The following is a 20,829-nucleotide window of genomic DNA, read 5'->3' as shown; positions in this document are numbered from 1 at the left end:
ACCGCCTCTGAGGAGCCCTGGCACAGCTCTGTGTGGCCCCAGGGTGCCCAGCTGGAGGTGACTGCATGGCTGTGGGGTGCCTGGTTCTGGATATCCAACAGCGGCTGGATGCCCAATTTGAGGTGCCCAGGTGGCCCCAGGGTGCCCAATTTTGGGGTGAGGTGCCCTTTTGTTTTTTTTTGGGTGTCCCAGTTGTGGTGTCCCCATGGCAGGGCTCTGGGTGCTGCCAGAGCTGCCCCAGAAGGGAGCTGCATCCAAACAACCCCAGTACCCCCCTCCCAGGACCCTGGTGTGCAGCAGGGGTGCAGTGGCTGTGGCTCCTGGGGGGTGACGGTCCCCCCAGCCCTGTCCCCGAGGCGCACGGAAGCGTTGGGTGAGCTTTATTGCTGATGCAGTGGCCGCAGTTGTACAAATCGTGAGCAATGCTTCACACCAGGGGTGGGCACAGCGGCCCCAAAACCCACTGCCCCCCCCAAGTCAGGGCTTCATGGGCAGACAGCATCCCCTGCCTGGCAGGGCTGCAGGTGATGCTGGCAGCACGGGGGGCCACTGCCACCCCCTCCTGCTGCCCCCCACCCCAGGAGCAGACCCCCCTACGAGCCCTGCTCTTCCCACGGAGCACTTGATCACCGCACAAGGACAAATGTCTGGGTGCAGAGGTCAGGTCCCGCATCCTGCAGGGGCAGGACAGCCCTGGGGTCCTGGGGACAGCCCTGGGTGCACGCCCCCACCCCAGCTCCACCTCCTGCTGCAGCTCTCCACCACCTCCGACCCCGTGTACCACCAATGTCCCCATCACCCTCCCAGCCACTCGGAGACCCCGCGGGGACACAAGTGGTGACGATGGCCCAGATGTCCCCTGGATGGGGCAGTCCATCTGCTCGGCCCAGGTTGGACTGGGCTGGAGGGCATCAGCCCCTCGATGCGCTCCCAGGGGACCCCCGGCCCCACTGCACCCCCCCAGTCCCTGGCACTGCCCCCCTTCCACCACAAGCCCCCTTTCCCCGCGGTGGGGTTGGATGCAGCAGGGACGTGGGGACAGCCACTACCCCTTCCTCCGTCCTTGACATCCCCGAGTGGCCGGACAGAGCGGGGCACGGTGCTGGCAGAAGAGAGAGCTTGAGGGCTTTGCAACCGTAACAATAAATACAAGGTCTTCCTCACACACTGCATCGAACGGCCATGCTGGCCCTTCTCAGGCCCGGCCCTTCCTCCATCAGTCCCAGAGAGATCACTGCTCCTCGGCGTCGGTCACTGCAGGGTCCCAGAGGGCTCGTCATGGCAAGAGTCACGAGAAAGGCGAGAGTCCCGGGGTCTGCCACGCCGGGCTGCGGGGGCAAAGCCGTCCCGCTCCCTACTGCAGCAGCTTCGGTAAATCCACCTGCCGGAGAAGACACCCCGTTACTGGGCAGAGCTGGGAGAGGTGGCAGGGGCTGCTGGAGGGGCTCCAGGACCTGATGCAGAGCTGCTTGGTGGTGCCGGACCCCTCCCCGGTGCTGCTGGACCCTGCCCCAGTGCTGCTGAGGATGCTCGGAGCTCCAGGGCCACCCATCCCACCTGGCTGGGTTATAGCTGTCCCCAGGGCAGCCCACACAGGGACACAAAGCACTGGGGCAAGCGAGGAATTTCAGGGCTTGGCGCTGGGATGAGGGGGAGATGCAGCCCCTCGGGGTCCCCCCCAGCCCCGGGGGTGCAGGAGCCTGGTGAGCTGCTGCCCTCAGGGACCTGCTGCCCACACAATCCTGCCTGCACTGGCACCATTGCAGCTGAGCACCACTAACACTCAGCATGGGGAAGTCCTGGATCCCCACCCCCTAGGTTTACGGGTTAAAACCGGCTCCTTTTCTGCATCCCAACCCCTGGGCCAGATCAGGCCACTGGAAGGAGGTACCCACCCCAGGTGCTCTGCCAAGGTTTGGATCTGCTGGCCCCATGCACTGCACAAGGGATGGTGCAGAGGGACAGATCTGCCCATCCTGTGTGCTCTGCGAAGGGACGGACCCACCCCTGCCACGTGCTGTGCATGGGGGCTGCAACCTCAGACCCCAGGCTGTCCCCCCCCGAGGGCAGCCCTCACCCCCCACCACCAGGTGACGACAGACGTGGCTGCAGATCTCAGCCCCCACGCCAGCCCTGCCGCGGCCCCGCACTTGCCTTCTTGAGCTGTTTGAGGTTGCTGGAGCGGATGGCCGCCAGGAGCTGGTCCCGCGAGTTCTTCTCCTGGACCGGCAGTGCCCGGTCTCCCATTTTCCTCTGCGTGGCCGGCGAGAGCGAGTTCCTCAGGTTCTCGTTGATCAGCGGCGGGGCAAGCGGAGGAGGAGGTGGGGGCGGCGCGGCGGGCGCTCCCCCTTTCTTGGGAGAGTTTTTGGGGGAAGCCTTGGGGGATGGCTGCGGGGACCCCTTGGGGGACCCCTTCGGGGCTCCGACCTTGGGCACCTCCAGCAGGTCCTTCTTCTCCCCGCGCTCCTGTGCCAGTTTCTGCTCCTGGAGGCGTTTCTGCCTCTGTTTGTCCATGTTTCGGCTCAGCAGGTTGGTGACCGTCATGCGAGGCCCGGCCAGCTCGAAGTGGTAGCCCAGCTTGAGCAGCGTGGTGTTTTCCTTCAGGAGCTTGGCGATCTCCATCTCCGTCTTCCCCCCGCAGATGTGCCGCTGGTTGTGGAAGCGCAGCTCCGTCAGCGTGTTGTTCTGCAGCAGCGCCCGGAAAATGGCCAGGATGCCCTTGCCCGTGATGTGGTTGGAGTCCAGGTTGATGCTCGTCAGCACCTTGTTGGACTTGAGCATGATGGCGATGGCGAAGGCCACGTGGTCGTCGGCGCGGGTGTTGGCCAGTGCAAACAGCTTGACCACCGTGTTGAACTCCAGGGCCTCGGTGAAGCGCACCAGGGTCTCGTTGTTGATGCAGTCCGAGTTGTTCACGTTGACTTCGGTCACCTCTGCATCGTTGTTCTTCACCTTCTCGATGAGCTCATCGAAGATGCTGGAAGCTTCGTCTTCCTTGGCCTGGTCTGGGGAGCTGCCGGTGGCAGGCTTGGAGGGGCTGCTCTCAGCCGCCGCCGTCGCCTTGGCCTCCTGTTTCTCCTCCGCTGCCTTTTCTGCCACTGGTTGAGGTTCCTCCTTCTCATCTGCCTTTGATTTTTTCAGATCTGAACTCTTTTTCTCTTCTTTTTTATCTTTTTCTTTCTTCTCTTCTTCTTTTTTGTCTTTTTCTTTCTTCTCTTCTTCTTTTTTGTCTTTTTCTGCCTCTTTCTTTGACCCTGAACTCTTCTCTTCCTCCTTTTTGTCCTTCTCCGTGCCCTTCTTCAATGCCGAACCCTTTTCTTCTTCCTTCTTGTCCTTCCCTGTCTCCTTCTTTGCTGTTGAGCCCTTCTCTTCCTCCTTTTTATCCTTCCCTGCATCTTTCTTTAATATTGAGCCCTTCTCCTCCTCCTTTTTATCCTTCCCTGTGTCCTTCTTTAACACTGAGCCCTTCTCCTCTTCCTTTTTGTCCTTCCCCTTCTCCTTCTTTACCACTGAATCCTTCTCTTCCTCCTTCTTGTCCTTCCCCATCAGCTTTTTCTCCATGGCCTTGACCTTGTCATTGATGGCTTTCCCATCCTTGGTTTTGCTCTCAGCCTCAGCTTTAGCCTTTGGGTCTGTCTTCTGAGCACTTTCTTCCTTTTTTGAGTCTTTCCCCACTCCTGTATCTCGTTTCCGGGCCAGGTCTTTGGACGGAGCTTCCTTTCCCTTTTCTTCTCCATTCTTGGCTTCCTGCTTCTTCTCGGCCAGTCTGGTTTCCTAACAACAGAGAAACAGGGAGGCGTTACAGGGGCAGGGTCCCCGACCTCCAGCCTCACCACCCCGGTCTCATCGCCACAAACTCAGCTGCTCTCACACAGCCCGGCTCGGGGAGCTCTGGGAGCCCACGAGGGATGAGCTGTCCCGAAACACAACAGGCTCCGTCTTCCTAAATTGCTGCTGGTGGCTTTCAGCCCATTTGTATGGGGCCAGCGAAGGGCTGGAGGCTCTGGGGGAGATGGGGAAGGCAGAGCCCCAGCCCCAGCACTGCTCAGGGTGGGAAAGGACAATTGGGTGAAGGGAGGCGTGGGCAGTTTGTGATAGAAACCTGCGGAGGGCATCGCACAGGGTCCCCAGGAGGCAATGGGGATGCCAGAGGGGAGCACGAGGCCAGCTAAGCGATCTGCCCCAAACTGGGCTGGTTTAGCCCTGAGTACAGGCCAGAGTCTCCTCATCTCACCCGAGTGATTTCCCAGCGCTGCTCATGCGCTGCAGCCCATGGCCCTGCTTTGCAAGAGGCTGCTGATCCCAGCCGAGGTCCTGGCTCCGGGGGGGTTCGGTGTGCGAGTGCCCCCCGTGCAGGCAGAGCCTGCAGCACCCGGGTGTACCCAGCTCCTGCTGCAGCTCCCCAGGGCATCGTTGCTGCACGGTGACATGGGTGATGCTGCCCACCCAGCGGTCACAGCCAGCCCTGGGCTCTCTGAAACGGGGTTCCCCAGGCCAGGATTCTGCAGGTTTGAGCTCCCTGCAGAAAACCAAAGGAACTGGGATGTGGCCTTTATCTGCAACGCGTCTTCTGGTGTCCAAAGGCATCAGAGGAGGGAAGAGCCTCCTACAGGGCGGTCTCGGGGAAGGACGTGTTGGGCACGGCAGTGTCGCTGCAGCTGGCACCCCTTCCCCAGGCACACGAAGAGGCCGTGCAGCAGTGCTCGCACCTCCTGAGCTTTCTCCTCTGTCCCCAGGCCAGTCAGGATGTCTGCTCACTCCCTAGCGGGCTGGCAAACAGCAGCGCTTTCATTTTGTCTGCAGCTGCCTGCCTGCTCCTCCAAGCGAGCTCTGGCTCTGTGTGGTGTGCTCAGCACGATGCCCCTGCCATGCCCGCGGGGCTCTGTGGGCAGCAGGGGCTCAGTCCAGCTTTCGGCTCGCTAGCGCTGACCGCCAGGCAGTGACCACGTCCTCCCTGCATGCGGGCTGCAACCCCGAGGCTCAGGGGCTGTTTTCTTACGGGCTACCTCTGGCACCTAAGGATTTTCCTTTCCCTTTGTGCTTTAGGGCCATTTGATCATTTGTGCAGCATCTGCGTTGCTGCCGACCACAGCCAGGACTCAGCGCGTGTCCCGGTGCTGCCTTCACCCTGGGTGGATGGGGCTGGGCAGCGTCTCCCACCAGCACCACTTTGCAATGCTCTGCTTCTGCAACCCAAGGCTTTGCTGGGTGCAAGCACCCTCCAGCCTGCTGGTTTCCCTACAGCGCTGGGTTCACCTCCTCACGTGCCTGGAGTGATGCTGACACGGGAGCAAGAGTTGGTTACAGCAACGCAGCAAGAGCGGGGCAGTGGGGCAGGATTCCTCTCTCCTAACACCAGATGAGACCCCTCTGCTCCCACTGACGGAGATGAGTGGATGTTACAAAGCAATGCTGGTTGCACCTGAACCCCTGACACTGGGACCAGGTTTGGTGCGCAGGGGAAGATCCTTCTGTAAGGTCTGCGGCTGGGTTTGGTGATTTAAGTCTCCTTCTCCTTGTTCCCTGCCCGGGAGCACGCAGGTTCTTCTCCTCCCAGCTCTTCCTGGGTGCTCAATCGGCTTTGGTGGCCTCAAAGGTTTCTGTCCAGGGGAAGCAGAGGGCTGGGTGCTGTGGTCAGGACACGCTCAGGTCGGTGGTGTTCATCTGAGTGTCCTCATCTTGACCACAGCAATGCTGGTGGCCGAGTAGTGCTGCTGGCTGCGGGACGAGGGAGCACCATGGCGAGGGGGTGTCAGGGCAAGTGTCACCTTTGCTGGGGGGCATCAGGACTTCAAGGAAAGGCAGAAGAAATGCTTCTGGGAGATGCAGCATTTATGAGCTCATAGCACTAGGACAGCACCGTGGCTTCGCCCAGCGCCTTGAAACCCCAAATAAGAGCCTGGAGACCCTGGAGTGCAGCCGGGGCTGTCCCCCCAGCTGGGACCCCATAGCCCAGGCTGCGGCTCTGCCAGCCCCATGCCAGCCCTCTGGGATGGCAGCTTGGTGGAAAGAACTGGCCCAGCCGTCAGCAGGGCAGCTGTGGGGACAGCTTGTACCTGGCGTGTGCACAGATGCCATCTGGGACGAGAGTTGTTTGTTTAGTTAAGAAATTTCTTGGCTCCCTGGCAGGGACCTGAACAGACAGCAGAGAGGCACCAGACCCCACAGAGCTGCCCCTGCGGCACTGCTGGGCTGCGGACCCCCAGGAGCGGGGACAGACCCCATTCTGGGGATGTCCTGATCCCAGCACCTCCCTGTCCTGGGGTCTGCAGGGAGGAAGCAGTGCCACCACCTCCAGCACGGAGCTGGTGGCCCCTCTGACCCAGGTGTGCCCTGCTCCTGGGGTCGGGATGGTGCAGGGATGCTCGGTGACATCCCGAAGCACCTTGGTGAAGGGGAGCCAGGTCCCTGGCGGGAGGTGCACAGGATGGGGGCTCACTGCCTTGCACAGCATTGCCCAACGGTGCCCTTCAAAGGTGTCTGGGGATGTCCCAGGCTGGAGGTTTCCTGCTCGTCCCTGCAGCCCCCCGGGGCTCTGCAGCCCTCTGAGCTCTCCCGGACCCGCAGGCAGCAGCTCCTGCACACCGAGTGCTCCAAAAGCCTTCTCCTTCTTGGCCCAAGCTCACTTGGTGATGGGGGCCTGGGGCTCCCCTAAGCTCCAAGACCAAGCAGAGCAAAGGCTTTGGCCAGGAATGAGCAGATCCTGGAGAGAGGGAGGAAAAACCTGGCAAGAAGGAGCTGCAACACCTCCCGTATGCAGAGGAGGCAACGGATTTCTGCAAACAAGACGAAACCAGAGCAAAATAAGATGAGCAGCAAATCCCTGCTAGGCAAAGTGGCTGCAGCAAGTGTATCTTTTTATCACATCATTAGCACTGTTCTAATTAAAGCTACCATCCCCTGACATGCTGCCACACATCCAGAGCAAAAAGGGAAGGGACTGGCGTGCAACGACCACCCCAGGCGCTGCTGCTGGTGCGGGCAGCGTTTGCGCGCCCACGTTGGGTGTGCTGTTAGAGCTGCGAGCTCCAGCAGAAAGAGCCCCGTGCCTGCAGGGAAAAGCTCCGCCAGGGCCCACCTTGGGTTGGGGGGACACGGAGGGGACATCGGGGACCCCAGCCATGGGGCTCGGTGGCAGGATGGTGCAGGAGGGGGTGGGTGGGGGGAACAAGCACGTCCCCTGCTCCTCCCTGCACCTTCTCCAGCAGCGCGGCCGCCCCACAGCCTCTCCATGGCCATCTCCAGCCCTGCTGCTCGCTCCTCTCCCCAGCGCTGACATATTTACCTTGGGCACCTAGAAACAGGCACCACGGCACCCGCTCCCGTGCCATTCCCTCTGCTGCGAGCGCGATTATTAGGGGAATATTTTTACACTGCGTGTCAGACCTTTAAAAATAAGCCTAATGAAAACAGCCTGGTACTTGGCTGATTAATCACCAGTGTTTTGATGAACTGAAATGCCTCCCCGTTTCCTCTAAATAGACTAAAATGAGCATTGCCATTGCTTGTTAGCATTTGCAACCCTCAAACCCACTCAGATGCTTCCTTAAAAGGCAAAGCAGAGCGGGAACTTCTTGCCTGGAATCCCGGCGCTCGCAGCCCGCTGCAGCGGCCGTGGCCGGGCTGTGCCGCGTGGCTGAGCCCTGCGCCGGGCAGGCCCCGGGGTGGCTGGGTGGGAGCCGGGGGTGCCGGGCTCTGCTTCTCCCCCCGGTGAGTGGGGGGCTCGACAGCTCTCGGCTCCTGCCCCTGAAGCCCCACGGCTTGTTTTGGGGTGGGAAATCAGTGGGTGCCGATCGGGCTGCTCGCCCAGCGTGGGGATGGAGAGGGCACCAAGGAACAGGCTGTGAGCCCCAGGGCACAGGGGGGTCAGCTCCCAAGGGGCTGCCAGCTCTGGGTGCTGTTTGGTGGCAGGAGGGACGTGGGCACCCAGCAGAGGGGGGGGACGTCTGTTCTCGGGGAGCACTGGTGCACAGCTCTCCTGCACCAAGAAGCAGGCGTCTGCCGAAGGACAGCTGGGCCAGCTGAAGTTAATCGCCCCAGGAATGATTTCAGCCTCGTGGGGTAACTACTGCATGCAACCTGGAGCCCACTGGAGCCCAGGGGTCTTCTCGTGGCTCCTCTCCACGACCCCTCCCCAGCAGAGCCATTTCTGCCTGCTGGCTTTTGCCACCCATGGGGGCTGTCCACCCAGAGCTGTGCTCTGCACAGACCGACCAGGCTCCCTCTAGAGCTGCAGGGCAAAGCCTAAGCCGAGTGGCAGTCCCCTCTTCCCAGCCTCTGCTAGGATAATAAGTTCCCCCCGTGGGACATTTTCCTATCTGTCTTTTGGCAGGACGTGGCTCGGGCAATGGGAACCCACCTGCACAAATCCTGAGTGATGGAGGGGATTTTGGAGTGGGGAGAGCAGGGGCATGGGGGGCAGACATCTGAGACACAGCGGGGAGATCCCAAACCGTCAAGGGAAGGGTTTGGTTATTTGAAGTAAGGGGTTGATGCATAGTTACAACTCTGTAACTGACCAGCTGATCTGGTATCTGTGCCCAAGGGGTTTCAGTCTGTCCTACACATGCTTCTGAGTCCTTCAAAGGTCTCCAGAGCCACTGTGAGACTCCAAGGTCTAACCCACAGCTCTAACTGGGCATCTGCAACATCCTCATGGTATGGGCCGTATGGAGCCCCCGTGTCCCCTCCGTCCTGCCCAACTCACCCGAATCTACCCAGCGGCTGTGGGAGGTCAGCAGCTTCCCACCACCCCCCAGCACGACTGTGGGTGAAGGGGGTGAGGATGCTGGGCACAAACCGTGTGAGAACTCCCAGGGGACAGGGACGTCCCCTGAGACTGTTCCTCTGCGTGCAGAAGTCCCCTGAGTCTCAGTGGCCAACCATCGGCTGTCATTGCCTGAGATGCTGCTGGGTGTTCGGGTACCCGTTGCCATTGTGCTCTAGGGAAAGGTTGCTGCAGCCAAGCTGATCCACGACGAGCGGGCCGAGCTGTTCCCTTCCTCCATTCCTCAACCAAGTTTGAGTAACCCGGGGACAGCTCAGAGCCAAGGACATTCCTGGAAAAACGCCGTGTCCTTGGCTGAGGCCAGAGCGCTACTAAACCCAGACCACTGGAGAGCACAGGAGGGAGCAGAAGCCTCTGGCTCCTCCACCAAGCCCAGGACTGCGCCGCCAGCATGGACCTGGGGCTGGTCTGTGTTGGGCAGACCCCGGGCAGCCCTCCTGCTCCTCAGCCAAGAGCAAAGCTGCTCACACCCGTGGCTGTGCCCGCTGTGGGCTCCCTGGTAGGACCATCCGCAGGCAGCAGCCAGTTTCTCCCTTTTCTCCCTTGGCACGTTTGTTTTTCTTGGCATGGAGCAGGGCTGGAAGGATGCAGGCCCAGCATGACCCCCAGGCTGTGCTCTGCGTGCTGAAGCCCAGAGCGATGTAAACAACTTCTTGCCCCGTCCCGCCTCGGCTCTTACTGTTGTTCTAACGAGGAGCCCAGTTATTCCCCTTCCCCTTTGCTCAGGCCTTTCTAACCCCAAACATCACCGCCTCTTTGCACTTCCCAGGCCAGTGTTGTTTAAAACATGCTCCTTCTGAGATGCAGAGCTGTTCTCCAGGGACCGGCCAGTTTTTGGCCCTGACTTTTGTCTTTCTTTGCCTTCGTTGCTGAATTAAGGCGAATAACAAACATTTCAGCTGTTTCCTTTAGCTGGCTAGCCCCAGCTCCTCTGCAGCAGCACGCAGCCATTTTCCAGAGAGCCATTTTCCATTTCCATTTTCCAGTGGCCCTTAAAGCCGTGGGATACTTTGCAAATGGAAAGTTTTGTTGCTCTAACAAAACCTGTTTTTAGAAACCTGGGTTCTGCTCTTCTACCCATCAATTTCCCAGCCCCTTCTCCCAGCAGAGCCATGGCAGAAGGGGATGCTCCCAAGCTGAGGTCTTTGCTCTGCTCACCCCGTCTTCGGCAGAGGTGGTGAAGGGCAGTGGATGTCAGCGATGCGCACCCCAGCCACCTCGAGGCTGGATTTCTGCCTGGTGCAGTTTCTGTGGGCAGCCCACAAAAGGCATTCCTTGGATTTTTAGGACAGAAGAACGTCAAAACCAGCTGTAGTGATCCTCACAACCCCCTCCTGCCCTCCACACCACTGGGAGCAGGATGCTGGAGCAGCAGGGCTCTGGCTCCCGGCCTCCCGGGGCTACATGGACACATCTCCAATCCCCTTGCTGGGGCAGGACTCCCACGGGGGCCACCGCAGCCACCCCACGACATCGCTGCCAAAATTAGAGGGCTGGTTTGTTGGCCCAAACCCCAGGAGTTCCTGCGTCACCTGGGCTCCTCTGCCACGTGGGGGCTGCAGCCCCAAACCCAGCCCTTCATGAGACAGCGCGGCATGCCGGGGTCACGCTCTCCGCTTCCTAGGAACTGCAGACGCTCCCTGGAAGGAAGCAAACTGCAGCTCCCCTTCTCCTGCGGGCTGCTCCCATCCCCATGCAGCTCTGTGCCAATTCCCACGCTGTGCACATCCTGGCCCTGGTCCCCCTGCCAAAGGCAGGGCCACTCGGCGCCTTTGGCAGCATCCGGCACATCTCTGTGTGTGAATCCTGACCCAAACACCGGGACACAAATCTGGGGTCTCAGCTCTGGGCTGCTCAACCCAACATCAAGGGGCTGCATGCCCCCAGATGCCCCAGCACCCTGCATCTCTTTATCAGCACCTCTTTATCAGCAACACCTAAACAGAAAATTAACCCCCCCATCGGTGGCAGCTCGGCCCATATAAGCTGAACGCCCCAAGCATTTCCATAGGTTTGTCTGCATCCCCGTTGTGGATTATATAAGTACAGACCTCAGCCGTTAACTGCTCTTTTTTCAGACTGACCAGAAACCCGGTGTTTTTTTGGGCTTGTGCCCTTAGATGGACTGGGTGCCTTCCAGGCAGAAAGTTTGCTCTTGGCACGAGCTGCGAGCCGCTGGGAACACTGCGTGCTGCGACTCGCGCTGGTCACAGCAAGGCTGTGCTGCCATCACCCCCTCCCCACGGCACTACAGCCCATTGCTCCGGGCGTGATGGAGTTCTCACAGTGGTTGTTCAAAAACGCAGCTCTGACCCACGTGTGTTGCCTCCTCTCCTGCTTCAGCCCTCTCAGCCACCCATCAGCGGATCGTTCCTGCTTTCCTTCTTGCCTCGGAGGTCTGTCTCCTTGCCTGTGGCCAGCTGAAGCTCCTTTCTGATGCTCGTCCTTCTCCTTCCAGCGTTGGTGCATTTTCAGAGATGAAGAACTACACATCCGAGCACAGGCAGCAGCAGGTTTTGGTTTTGTGCATTGAGAGGTGAGAAGGGGAAGGGCTCTCCTGGAGGAGCTGCTCTGCAGCAGGCTGGAGAGCCCACGGAGCAGAGACCATCCGTGGCTGCCCCGAAGGGCCAGATGGGAGCCACTCAACACCTTTGGCTTCTTTCAGAATGTGTGACTATTTTGGATGTCCCCAGCTATTGTCTGCACCTCTTTTGGAGGCTGGGAGCTGGCAGAACACCTCCTTGTTCTGATGGGTAGAGCAGGCACCGATGTTGCCAGAGCCTGCCCCAGCCTGGGCTGAAAGAATGGCAAAACGGGGAGCTGGTGGCGGCTCTTGGAGAGGGAAGGGAACAGCCTTGGCATATCGACAGATCGGCTGATAAACAGAGCAGCAGAGTTTAAATACACTCGTGTTAGTCACAGACTGGTAAGATGCTTAAAGAATGATACAAGCACTTCTTTTCCCTCGTTTACAATTCCCCTTGAGTCTGTCCCAGCTATTTAAATCTGGAGCTTGTTTTTCTTCCAGATATTTCCATGAAAAAAAAAAAAAGAAAAAAAAAAAAAAAGACAAGCTTTGAGCATTAATAGGCAACTTTAACTTGGTTTTCTGTAGTGTAGCAGAAGGGCTCGCCAGTAGGGATCATCACTTTTCCTGGTGTTTCCTTCCTCTGTGAATCCACTATTTATCCTTAAAAGTGGCCTAAACACAACCCAGCAGCGTGCACCCGAGTCTACCTGTGCACACTTCAGCAACAGGATAGGAAGGCAGCAGGACTTTCTTGAAGATCTTCCCAAGGAGTTCCATAATCCCCAACCATGGCACTAGGACCTGTGTAGGACCTCCAAGGAGTGGGTCCCAAGGCTTACACGCAGAGACATGTGCAAGCACCTTGCTAAAAAAAAGCAGTTTTGTGGCCCTGGCACGAATCTCCTCCACTGGCAGGATGATGAACGCCCCCACATGCAATATCCCCGCACGTCCCCAGCCTTCTCTGCCTGAAGGAGCTTGAAATCTGTGCAGCCCCATAGGGAGGCAGGGCTGGGGGCTCCGGTGGGACCGGGACATCCAGGTGTCCTCTCCTTGCAGGCGTGGAGGGTGAGGGAAGGAGGCTCCGTCCGTCCCTGGGGAGGGTGGTGGGGCTGCAGAAGGGGGGCACAAGGCGGTGCCGCTGCCACCAGGCACTCAGCAGGTTGGGAGCCACCTGAGGCCAGGCAGTAGCCCAGGGAGAGCCCAGAATATCAGCAGGTGGGTGTAGTGGTGTGCTTTGAAAAGCAAAATGTCCCGTTGAGGACATGGCTACCGCCACGGTGTGCTCGTCCACCCAACCTCCTGGTGCCATGGCTCGTGTGGGTCACGCCGAGCTGCAGGGCTCCCCACAGTGGCTCTTCTCAGCCCGGTCCCTCCTGGCTAGTGTGACCCCCGGGGGTCTGGGGGTGACCAAATGCCAATGGGGAAGATGGGGATATCCCCATGGTGTGCATCACGGTGCTACATGGACGCATACATGCTGTCAGAGGTGTCACCAGCAGCCGAGGAAGAGGCAGACAAAGCCAGCTGGAGCAGCTCTCCCAAGTCGCAGCCCTCACCCAGCTCTCCTGGCAGCAAACCCCCCCCAGAGACACTGCACGCACCAGGCCCTGCCTCAGTTTCTCCTCCTTTGAAGAGGAATCCCAGGCACGATACAAAAATTTCAAGTGACAGCAAGTCAGCTGGGCCCCTGCTAACTCACAGCACAATGCCACTGCTTCAAACTCTGCCGTGTTTGTAACCCGAATTTCTCTCTCATGATGTCTTTGCCTGCTACATGAAAAAGCCACAAACCATTAAAAACCTCATTTATCCCGTTGTTTTAATATTAGTTTAACCATGGCTCCCTTGATACTCGGGCCTGCGGAGAGGCCATGCTGAGTGCATCTGAGGAGAGGCACAGCCCCGAGCTCCATGGTTGAACAGGGGTATGCCTTCACACGCCAGCAATATTTAATGAAGATTAATTAATTAATGCATCACCAAGATATGAATTTGGCTGCACGGTGTGGAGAAGTCAGGGCAAAGCTCACATCTATTTTGAGCTGTTTATAAACTGCTTCCTAGTTACCCAAGTTTGCCCTTTTCATCACAGAGAAAGACGACATGTTATTGTGAAGTTACAATATTTCTAAATATACCCAACGCTGAGGAGGGAATTGGGGTGCCTGGAGCAGGTCCAAGAGCGGAGAAATGCCTGCAAGAAGAACCGTGAGACTGGCCGGCACTGAGCCCTTTCCTTTAAAACCCCTTCCCTTTACAACACCTCCTTCCCCTTTGGCCAGCTCCTGCTGTCCCCACTGGCACCCAAACCCCACGAGCAACTGCACCAACAAACGGTGGGCAATGAGCGGAGCTGGGCAGGGAACTCCCGAATATTTTCTATCCTCAGCACTTTTGTGCAAGGCAGCTGCGGACCTGGGGACCTGTATCTGCAGGACAAGATGCCAGCCTCCTGCCCCCCCTGCCGCAGAGACAGCTCAGAGGCAGGACAACACCTCCCCGTGCTCAGGCTCCTGCTTCTCACTCGCTTTCGCTTGATGCATTTCACGGGGGATGCTGTGTGCCCAAGTGTGAAGAGGGCTGAGAGCTGCCGAGGGGCAGAGGTTTGGGTGGGCGATGTCGGCACCCAGCCTGACCACCACCCGCTGTGCGAACCCGCGGCACTCCTGCCGGTGGGCATGAGTGAATTGCAGCCCACGGCACCGCGAAATCTGCTGATATGGAGAGGGAGCTGTCATCACAGCTCCCAGCAGCCGGCTGAGAGCTGGGAGCCGCGGGATGCTCCAGAGGGCTCCACGCACTCACTTCATCCAAAACACCCCCCCGGGGCATGGGGAGTGCTCTGCCTGCTGGGCTGCTCTCCTCGAGCACTCCGGTGTCCCGGTGATCCCGTCCTGCCCCCTGCTCCTCACAGCAGAGCCCAGCTGGGCCCAACCTGCCTGCGCTGGCACCTTCTGGGTGCTAATCCCAGGTCCCAACAATGCCAGGGAGGAAGGGATGGAGGGTATTTTTTCTTACCCTCCAGGGACTGAAATAGAAGAAGAAAGCCAGTTCTGCAATATCCAGTTACCGCAGCGCGATCTAACGGGGCCAGTTTCGTTGCCCAATTTGACGGGAAGCCCATCTGCTTTGTCCTCCATGGCCCAAAGCTACCGACGTTGAAACGGGAGCACAGGGAGAGCCTTTGCCAGGAGCTCCCTCACTGTGCTCCCCGCCAGCTCTTGTGCAGCACACTCCCAGGACACCTCTCCTCCCTGTGCCAGCCCTTGCAAACCAGTGCAGACCCCTGCGATGCCACTGGGATGCAGGGGACAGGCCTGTCCTGCTGTGCTGGCAGCTCTCCGCCAGGGGAAGGTGAGTGCAGTGCCCTCAGCCAGGGGCACAGCACTTTCTGCAGTGACCCAGCAGTGGGAACTGGTCCCCCAGCCCACGCCAACACCACATATAGAAGGTGAAGGCTGCCAGTGCCATGTCCTCGCTGCCAGGGGAAAGCTCCCCAGCAGCTGGGAGAACTGCTTAACCCCTCGTGCAGGTCTCCAGAACCAACCTGCTCTTACTTCTCCTGCAGTTTTCATCTTTCTCTCCCTTTTTGCATCCTGGCTGCACCCCAGGCTCCAGTCAGGAGAGGGTGTCCTATAATAAGCTCTGTACACATCCCCAGGGAGCTTTCCAGGCGCTCCCAGGCCATGTAGAGCTTGATTACTCTGCAGGGTGCTGCTGGGTGCCCTGGGACAGGGAAGCAGAGCCAGAGCAGGCAGCTCTGGGGAGCTCACACATGGCTCTGCTCCACTCCCCCTATGAGGCTCCTCAGCCCCTGCACCGAGGATGTGGACCCAGCCTGGGACACAAAACCTGCCTGTGCTCCACAGAAAAATAGCTGCAGGGTCCCCTTCTTTTGCTTTCTGGCTCAGCCTGTCATAAAAAACGAGGGAAACCAAATGCTTCCCAGCCTCCCACGCACCGAGCACATACCAAATATTCTTAGTGCGGAGGTTAATAAATGTTACAGAGAAGTGGGACTGGCTCCCACTGAGGCGAGGCACAAATAGACGAGATGAGGGACTGGCATGAAGCTTTCTGGCTCAAGGCGAGCTCTTAAAGGATTTGCCAAGTGCAGAGAAGGAGATAAATGTGCCCAAATCAAAATGAAAGAATGTGTTTTAACTGAACAATAAAGAGGGAACAAATGGCTTAGGACATAACCCACTTCTTGGGGTGATTTCCACAAATTAGCCAACTTTGCTCTTTTTTTATTCCACAAGAACCAGAAACTGTTTGAGCTTTTGCACAAGAGGAACTGAACGGACCAAGAATCTGGAGATCTCCAAAGGCAAAAGCAGGAGGACAGAGAAACACATCCCACAGGGTCGCTGTCACTGCAGCCGCCCCTCCAGCCTTCTTCTGGCTGTAGAAGCCACCTCTGCCACCAGCCCTGCCCCAGGATGCTGGAGAAGAGGCAGAGAGAAACCCCCCGGCACCAGCACCAGTTTTGGCTTTCAGAGATTTCATGAAATCCCCTGTTGGCTCCTGGTGTGCCAGACCAGCTCCCTGCCTCATCCTCTGGTCTCTCCACGACAGCTATTCCTCTCTATCATGCACCACACACCGCTCACGGAGCTCATGTTTTCCGCCTCATCCCCTAAAACAGCCCCAACTCGCGGGTATGTCCGAGAGCCAGCTGAAACGCGGGGAGATGGGACTTACATCTATCGATTGCTCCCTCTGGATACGTTTCTTGGTGTCCTTCTCACAGTGGTTGAGCACCGTGTCGCAGTTCTGCGGGCTGGTCGGCGAATTCTCCGTTTGGTTTTTCTGACTCTGCTCCAGAGGGATGCTTCCATCCGAATCCACCACATCCAGCTCCTTCTCCAGCTCCTCCATCTCCTCTGGAGACAGAGTCGACAACAAGCTGTCGATGTCCGGATCTTCACTCACTTGTCGCCGATATTTGGCAACTTTGGACATCTTGGCCCGTTGGCGAGACACGGTTGCGGTTGTTGTGGTACCCAAAGCAAGAGAAAAAAAACAGAGCCGAAGCTCTAACACTGCTCCCCGCAGAGGCAGCAGGTGCTGAAGCGTTAAATCGCAGCAGCTCTCAACCGCTGCAGCCCCGGGGCTTGGTAGTGATGAAGAGAGGACACCCCTCGGCCCAAGAGTTGGCCAATAACAGCGCCCAGCGGCGATTCGGGTGCGGGGAAGCCAATGGAGCCCAGCGGGAGGCGGGGAATGGTGCTATCAGAGCAGCCTGAAACCCGAGGACATTCCAGGGAACCATGCAGAGCTGCATGACCAAATTTAGTCCGGAGCATTTAGCCTTTTAAAGGCAATGGGCCAACGTAGTGAGAAAAACACGCAAAAATGCACAAGCTGGCAGGCTGGGGAGCTGGGGGCTGGGGGCTGATCCCAGCACATGCCCATGGGTGCCTGCGGGCGAATAAAGAGGTCAGCCTTGCTCCCAAGTCTCCCCTGTTAGCAGGGGGCAGATTTTCGGGAGATGAGCTTTATGTTGGTGACAGCTCTTGGCTGAAATCCGCAGCAGCGTGCCCACCCCAGGGGGTTTTCACCCTTATCCTGGTGCTCTTCAGGATCTGTGGGGTTAGCCAGAGCGTGCAGCCTGCCGGGCAGAGCTGCTCGTGGTGCTGGCACAGGCTGGCTCTGCACGAAGGACGTGCAAAGCCCGGCGCCTGCGAGCCCAGGAGGCACCAGGCAGCACGTGCCAGCCCAGCGCCCGCTCCTCGCTCAGCAAAGCCCGAGCCCAGAACCGTCCCCGGGTCGCCTGATCGGTGCTTCTGATGGTTCCCTGGCCCCTGCAGGGGGTCTGCAGCCGCTCATCCATTTCCCCGTGCCCAGCCCCAGAGACGTCCCTCCTGCACAGACCAAATTCCTGAGTGTCTTCTGCCTCTGGTTCAGGCCGTGCCTTAAGCCTGGGCTTTGGTTGGAGGCATCTACTTTCCATCGACCTAATCCGCGAAGAAGCTTACTGGCATCTGCAAGTTCTCCCGGAGGGACATGGCAGATATGCTCTTTCTCTCCAGATTTCAAAGCGGCTTTGCCCCATGCACAACGTTTTGTACCCATGTGATATACTGCCGACTTCACCCTTTTCTTCATTCTTTATCATTCCCCTGCTATTTACTGCCTGCTCTCAGACCTCTCTCCTAGTCTGAGCAAGCAGTCCTTTGGTCTCCTTCTGCAAAATAAGCTCTTGTAGGATTTCCCTCACCAGCTTCATTACCACCTTCTTTTCCTCACCACCTTCCCTGCCTGTCCCCCTGGGTTGAATCTCGTCCTGAACAGAGGCACAGGGTGCTCCAGGTGAGCCTCCCAGTGCCTTGTGCTCCAAACCAGACATTCCCCTTCTGGACGGGAAATGCAGACTTGTTGCATTCTAGGATTTCATTTATCTCCCAGCATCCCAGCACCCAGCCCCTGCTCATAGCCTTCCTATGATTCACCCGCACAACTGAGATGTTTTCCAGATTGTAGAAGAAAATGTTGTTTTTAGTTTCCAAGTGCATATTCTCAAACATTGTGGCACTTAATTTCATCCCAATTCACCCCATCATTTTTATCTCCCTGATCTCCTGATCCCCATCTGTACTGACTGCAGCAGTTCCAGAAAACTTGGCACGATCAGAAAAGCTACCAGCGCTCCTCAGGCCTGTGCCGAGGTCCTAAACGAAAATGTAAAGATCAAAGACAAGGCTGAACAGCGAGGGACCTCACTGGCAATCTCCTGATATTTCCTCCTCACGCTGCTTCCCACCGCCAAGCATGGGGTGGGCAGCAAAAACCAGTTTTAGTGCTTCGTGACTGCTTCCAGTACTGCAAATCTGGTTTTGGTAGAATAAATTCAGCACTGATACTCTGTGTTTTTGTTCCTGGACCCTGACTGCTGTGCTGAGGGGCTCCAGACATTGAGCTCCACAAGGAGCTGTGTGCTCGAGGCCCTGAGGTGCTCCTGAGGCCCCACACATCCATCCCTGATCCGTGGGTCCGTGTCTGCTGGGCTCTCCGCCGCTGAGCTGCAGAGCTGCCTGCACAGAGCTAACAGCCAGAGCCTTGCAGAGGAATGGCCCTTCATCAGCGGAGGCCCTTCAGCAAGAGCAGAAAGGCAGGGAGAGGAGCGGCGTCTCCCCAAACCTGTCAGTTTATAGCAGGAGGGCTCAGTGGAATTCATCTTGGCTGTCACTCATCTCTTTAAAGGGGATGGCAGCATAGCTCCTGAACGCACCATATTCCACAGAGCTCTCAGTGCCATAAGAAAGGAAACGCTGGAAAGAAAGTCTAGTTTTCACCTGAGAATATAGAGGTGCTCTGGAGATGTGCGCTGCTCTTCACGGGCCAGCAGCAACTGGGACTGCGTGGGGACTGCGTGCTGCAGCCACCACGGGATTGATGCCAGCCCCGTAAGGCTCTGCCAGGTGGGAGAGCGCAGCACAATACAGCACAGCACGGTGCAGTATGGTGCAACATGGCACTACACAGTACAGTGCAGTATGGTACAGTGTGGCCCAGCACAGTGCAGTACAGCACAGCATGGTGCAGCACGGCACAGCACAGCACGGCACGGCATGGCACAGTGCAGCACAGCACAGCACAGAGCAGTATGGCACAGCACGGCATGGCACAGCACGGCATGGCACAGCACGGCATGGAGGAGCTCCAGCAACTTCAAATCTTCACCGAGGCTCCCCAGCCTCTGCACTTCCCCGGATCCCCATCCCCATAGCAACCGAGCACCTCGGAGGCACCGCTCAGTGTTTCTGCCCCACGCAAGGAGCGCAGCAGCGTTAGCAGCCCCGTCTCAGCAGTGAGGAGCTGAGGCAGCAGGAGGAAGCGTCTTTTCCAGGCACCCCCGCGGGGTCTGGCAGAGCTCTCTGTGCTCCCACTTCTTGTGCCACCACCCATGGCCCTCTGCCTTCCTCTGGTTCCCCCTATCAGCTGCTGGAGTGCAGCTGCAACAGGGATGGATTCCTCCAGGCTGCTCTATCGGTTCCTTCGTTCAGAGCCTGTAGGAGGAAAGGCCGAACCAGTGATCTTTTCACTTTGTAGCGTCTTCCTTGGGACAGCAAGCAGCAGCTCCCTGCCTGCCTGCAGCACGCAGCCACCCTGGAGCGTGCTGCTGCAGCTCTCCTCTCCCAACCCAACTGCAAATTCGCACAGATCCTTCCCCCGCAAAGTTCCCAAAATTCACAAGAGAGCGAGGGAAATGCAGAACAGCCATTATGCATGGGGAAATTAAGCAGCTCCTGGCTGCAGGGAAATTCTGAAAGCCCTTGCACAGCTCCCAGCAGCCTGCCCGGGGTGCCACCGCTGTCCCGGGCTGGGCTACGGGAGGTTCTTTGGTGACTCTGGCTGCCGGGGGGGGGGAGTTTTGGGTCCCTTGAGAGCTCTCCTGCAGCCTGAAGGGGATGGGCAGAGAACAATCCTTCAGCCTGATGCAATTAGCCCCTAACTGACTAGGGGAAAGGATGTGAGCCACCAAGAAATTGCCACCCTCAGAAGGGTCGGATCAGTGCCGGACTGGTGACAATAACGACGAGGATATAAGGGCTCAGAGAGCTGCTGCCGGGCTCTCCCGGTGCACAGCAGCTGGGACAAGACCGAGCTTTTCCCCGTCCCTTCTCCCCGCCTTTCCCAAAGCCACACCACCACCTTCTGGCGATCTCCTTCGCTGCATCGCTGCGCTCCCATCCCATAACTAGGGCAGCAGAGCCTGAAGTTCACAAGGACTCCTGAACAGCCTTCAAAACAGCAAACTGAAGCCGGCGGAGCGTTTCAGTCCCTTTCCATCGCTTCAGCCCATGATTTATTAGAGCAATTAAGTGCCTCGCTGGAGCTTGGTGAACAATCCACGCTGCCTGCTGCAGCCGAGCAATTCACCGTCCTACAAGGGAGGTTAAGGCTAAATGAGGACAAAGAGACCGAGCCGTTACAACTAGAGCGCTTGCGAACACTGATGGAGGAGAGCTCTGGGGCTTCGTGGGCTGCCCTGGCGTTTGCTGCCAGCACGGGGATGAATCCCGCGGCTCTGAGCTGCCTCCCGAAGGGCTCCCAGCCCCGTGCGCTGCTCGCCCGCGGGAGCGGCCCCACGGCCACCTCCTCTGCTGACGGCCCGGCTTCGGGCACACGGGGCACGCAGCGGGGCCGCCCTCGGGACAGCCGCCACACGCCTCGTCCCCAGCCCGGTGAGGGCTGTGCGGGGCCTGCTCCGTGCTGGGCTGCCCGCCCGCGGCCTGGGATCGCAGGGACCGCGCTCTGGAGCGGCCCACGTCTTTACTGCAGGCGAGAGCTGTGCGGAGCTCCGTGCCTGCACCGCAGCGCCCCGACCCGGGGACACCGGAGACACCGAGCACCCGCCGCCGGCCCCGGTACCGCCGCCCCCCTCAGCCCTCAGCGGCGCACGCGCAGCCACCTCAGCGCCCCTTAGTCCCGCCTTCCGCCCCCCATTGGAGGAGCGGCCCGAGGGGCGTTGCGGCGGGCCAATCGCGCGGCGGGAGGGGGG

The 20,829-nt window shown here is 58.7% G+C and overlaps 1 protein-coding gene across 1 annotated transcript; it reads right to left on the bottom strand.

Moving 5' to 3' along the window:
- Positions 1-999: 999 nt before the first annotated feature.
- Positions 1,000-16,465, bottom strand: LMOD1 (leiomodin 1). Its single transcript, XM_082778495.1, has 3 exons — positions 16,026-16,465; positions 2,155-3,774; positions 1,000-1,381 (listed from the first exon to the last, which is right to left on the bottom strand). Exons 1-3 carry the CDS (start codon positions 16,284-16,286, stop codon positions 1,355-1,357), a joined length of 1,908 nt encoding a protein of 635 aa, XP_082634621.1. The 5' UTR covers positions 16,287-16,465; the 3' UTR covers positions 1,000-1,354.
- Between the last annotated feature and the right edge of the window lie 4,364 nt (positions 16,466-20,829).

The sequence above is a fragment of the Aythya marila genome (assembly GCF_965140915.1).
Source record: "Aythya marila genome assembly, chromosome: 24".
NCBI classification, from domain to species: Eukaryota; Metazoa; Chordata; class Aves; order Anseriformes; family Anatidae; genus Aythya; species Aythya marila.
This window is presented reverse-complemented; position numbering and strand designations above follow the sequence as displayed.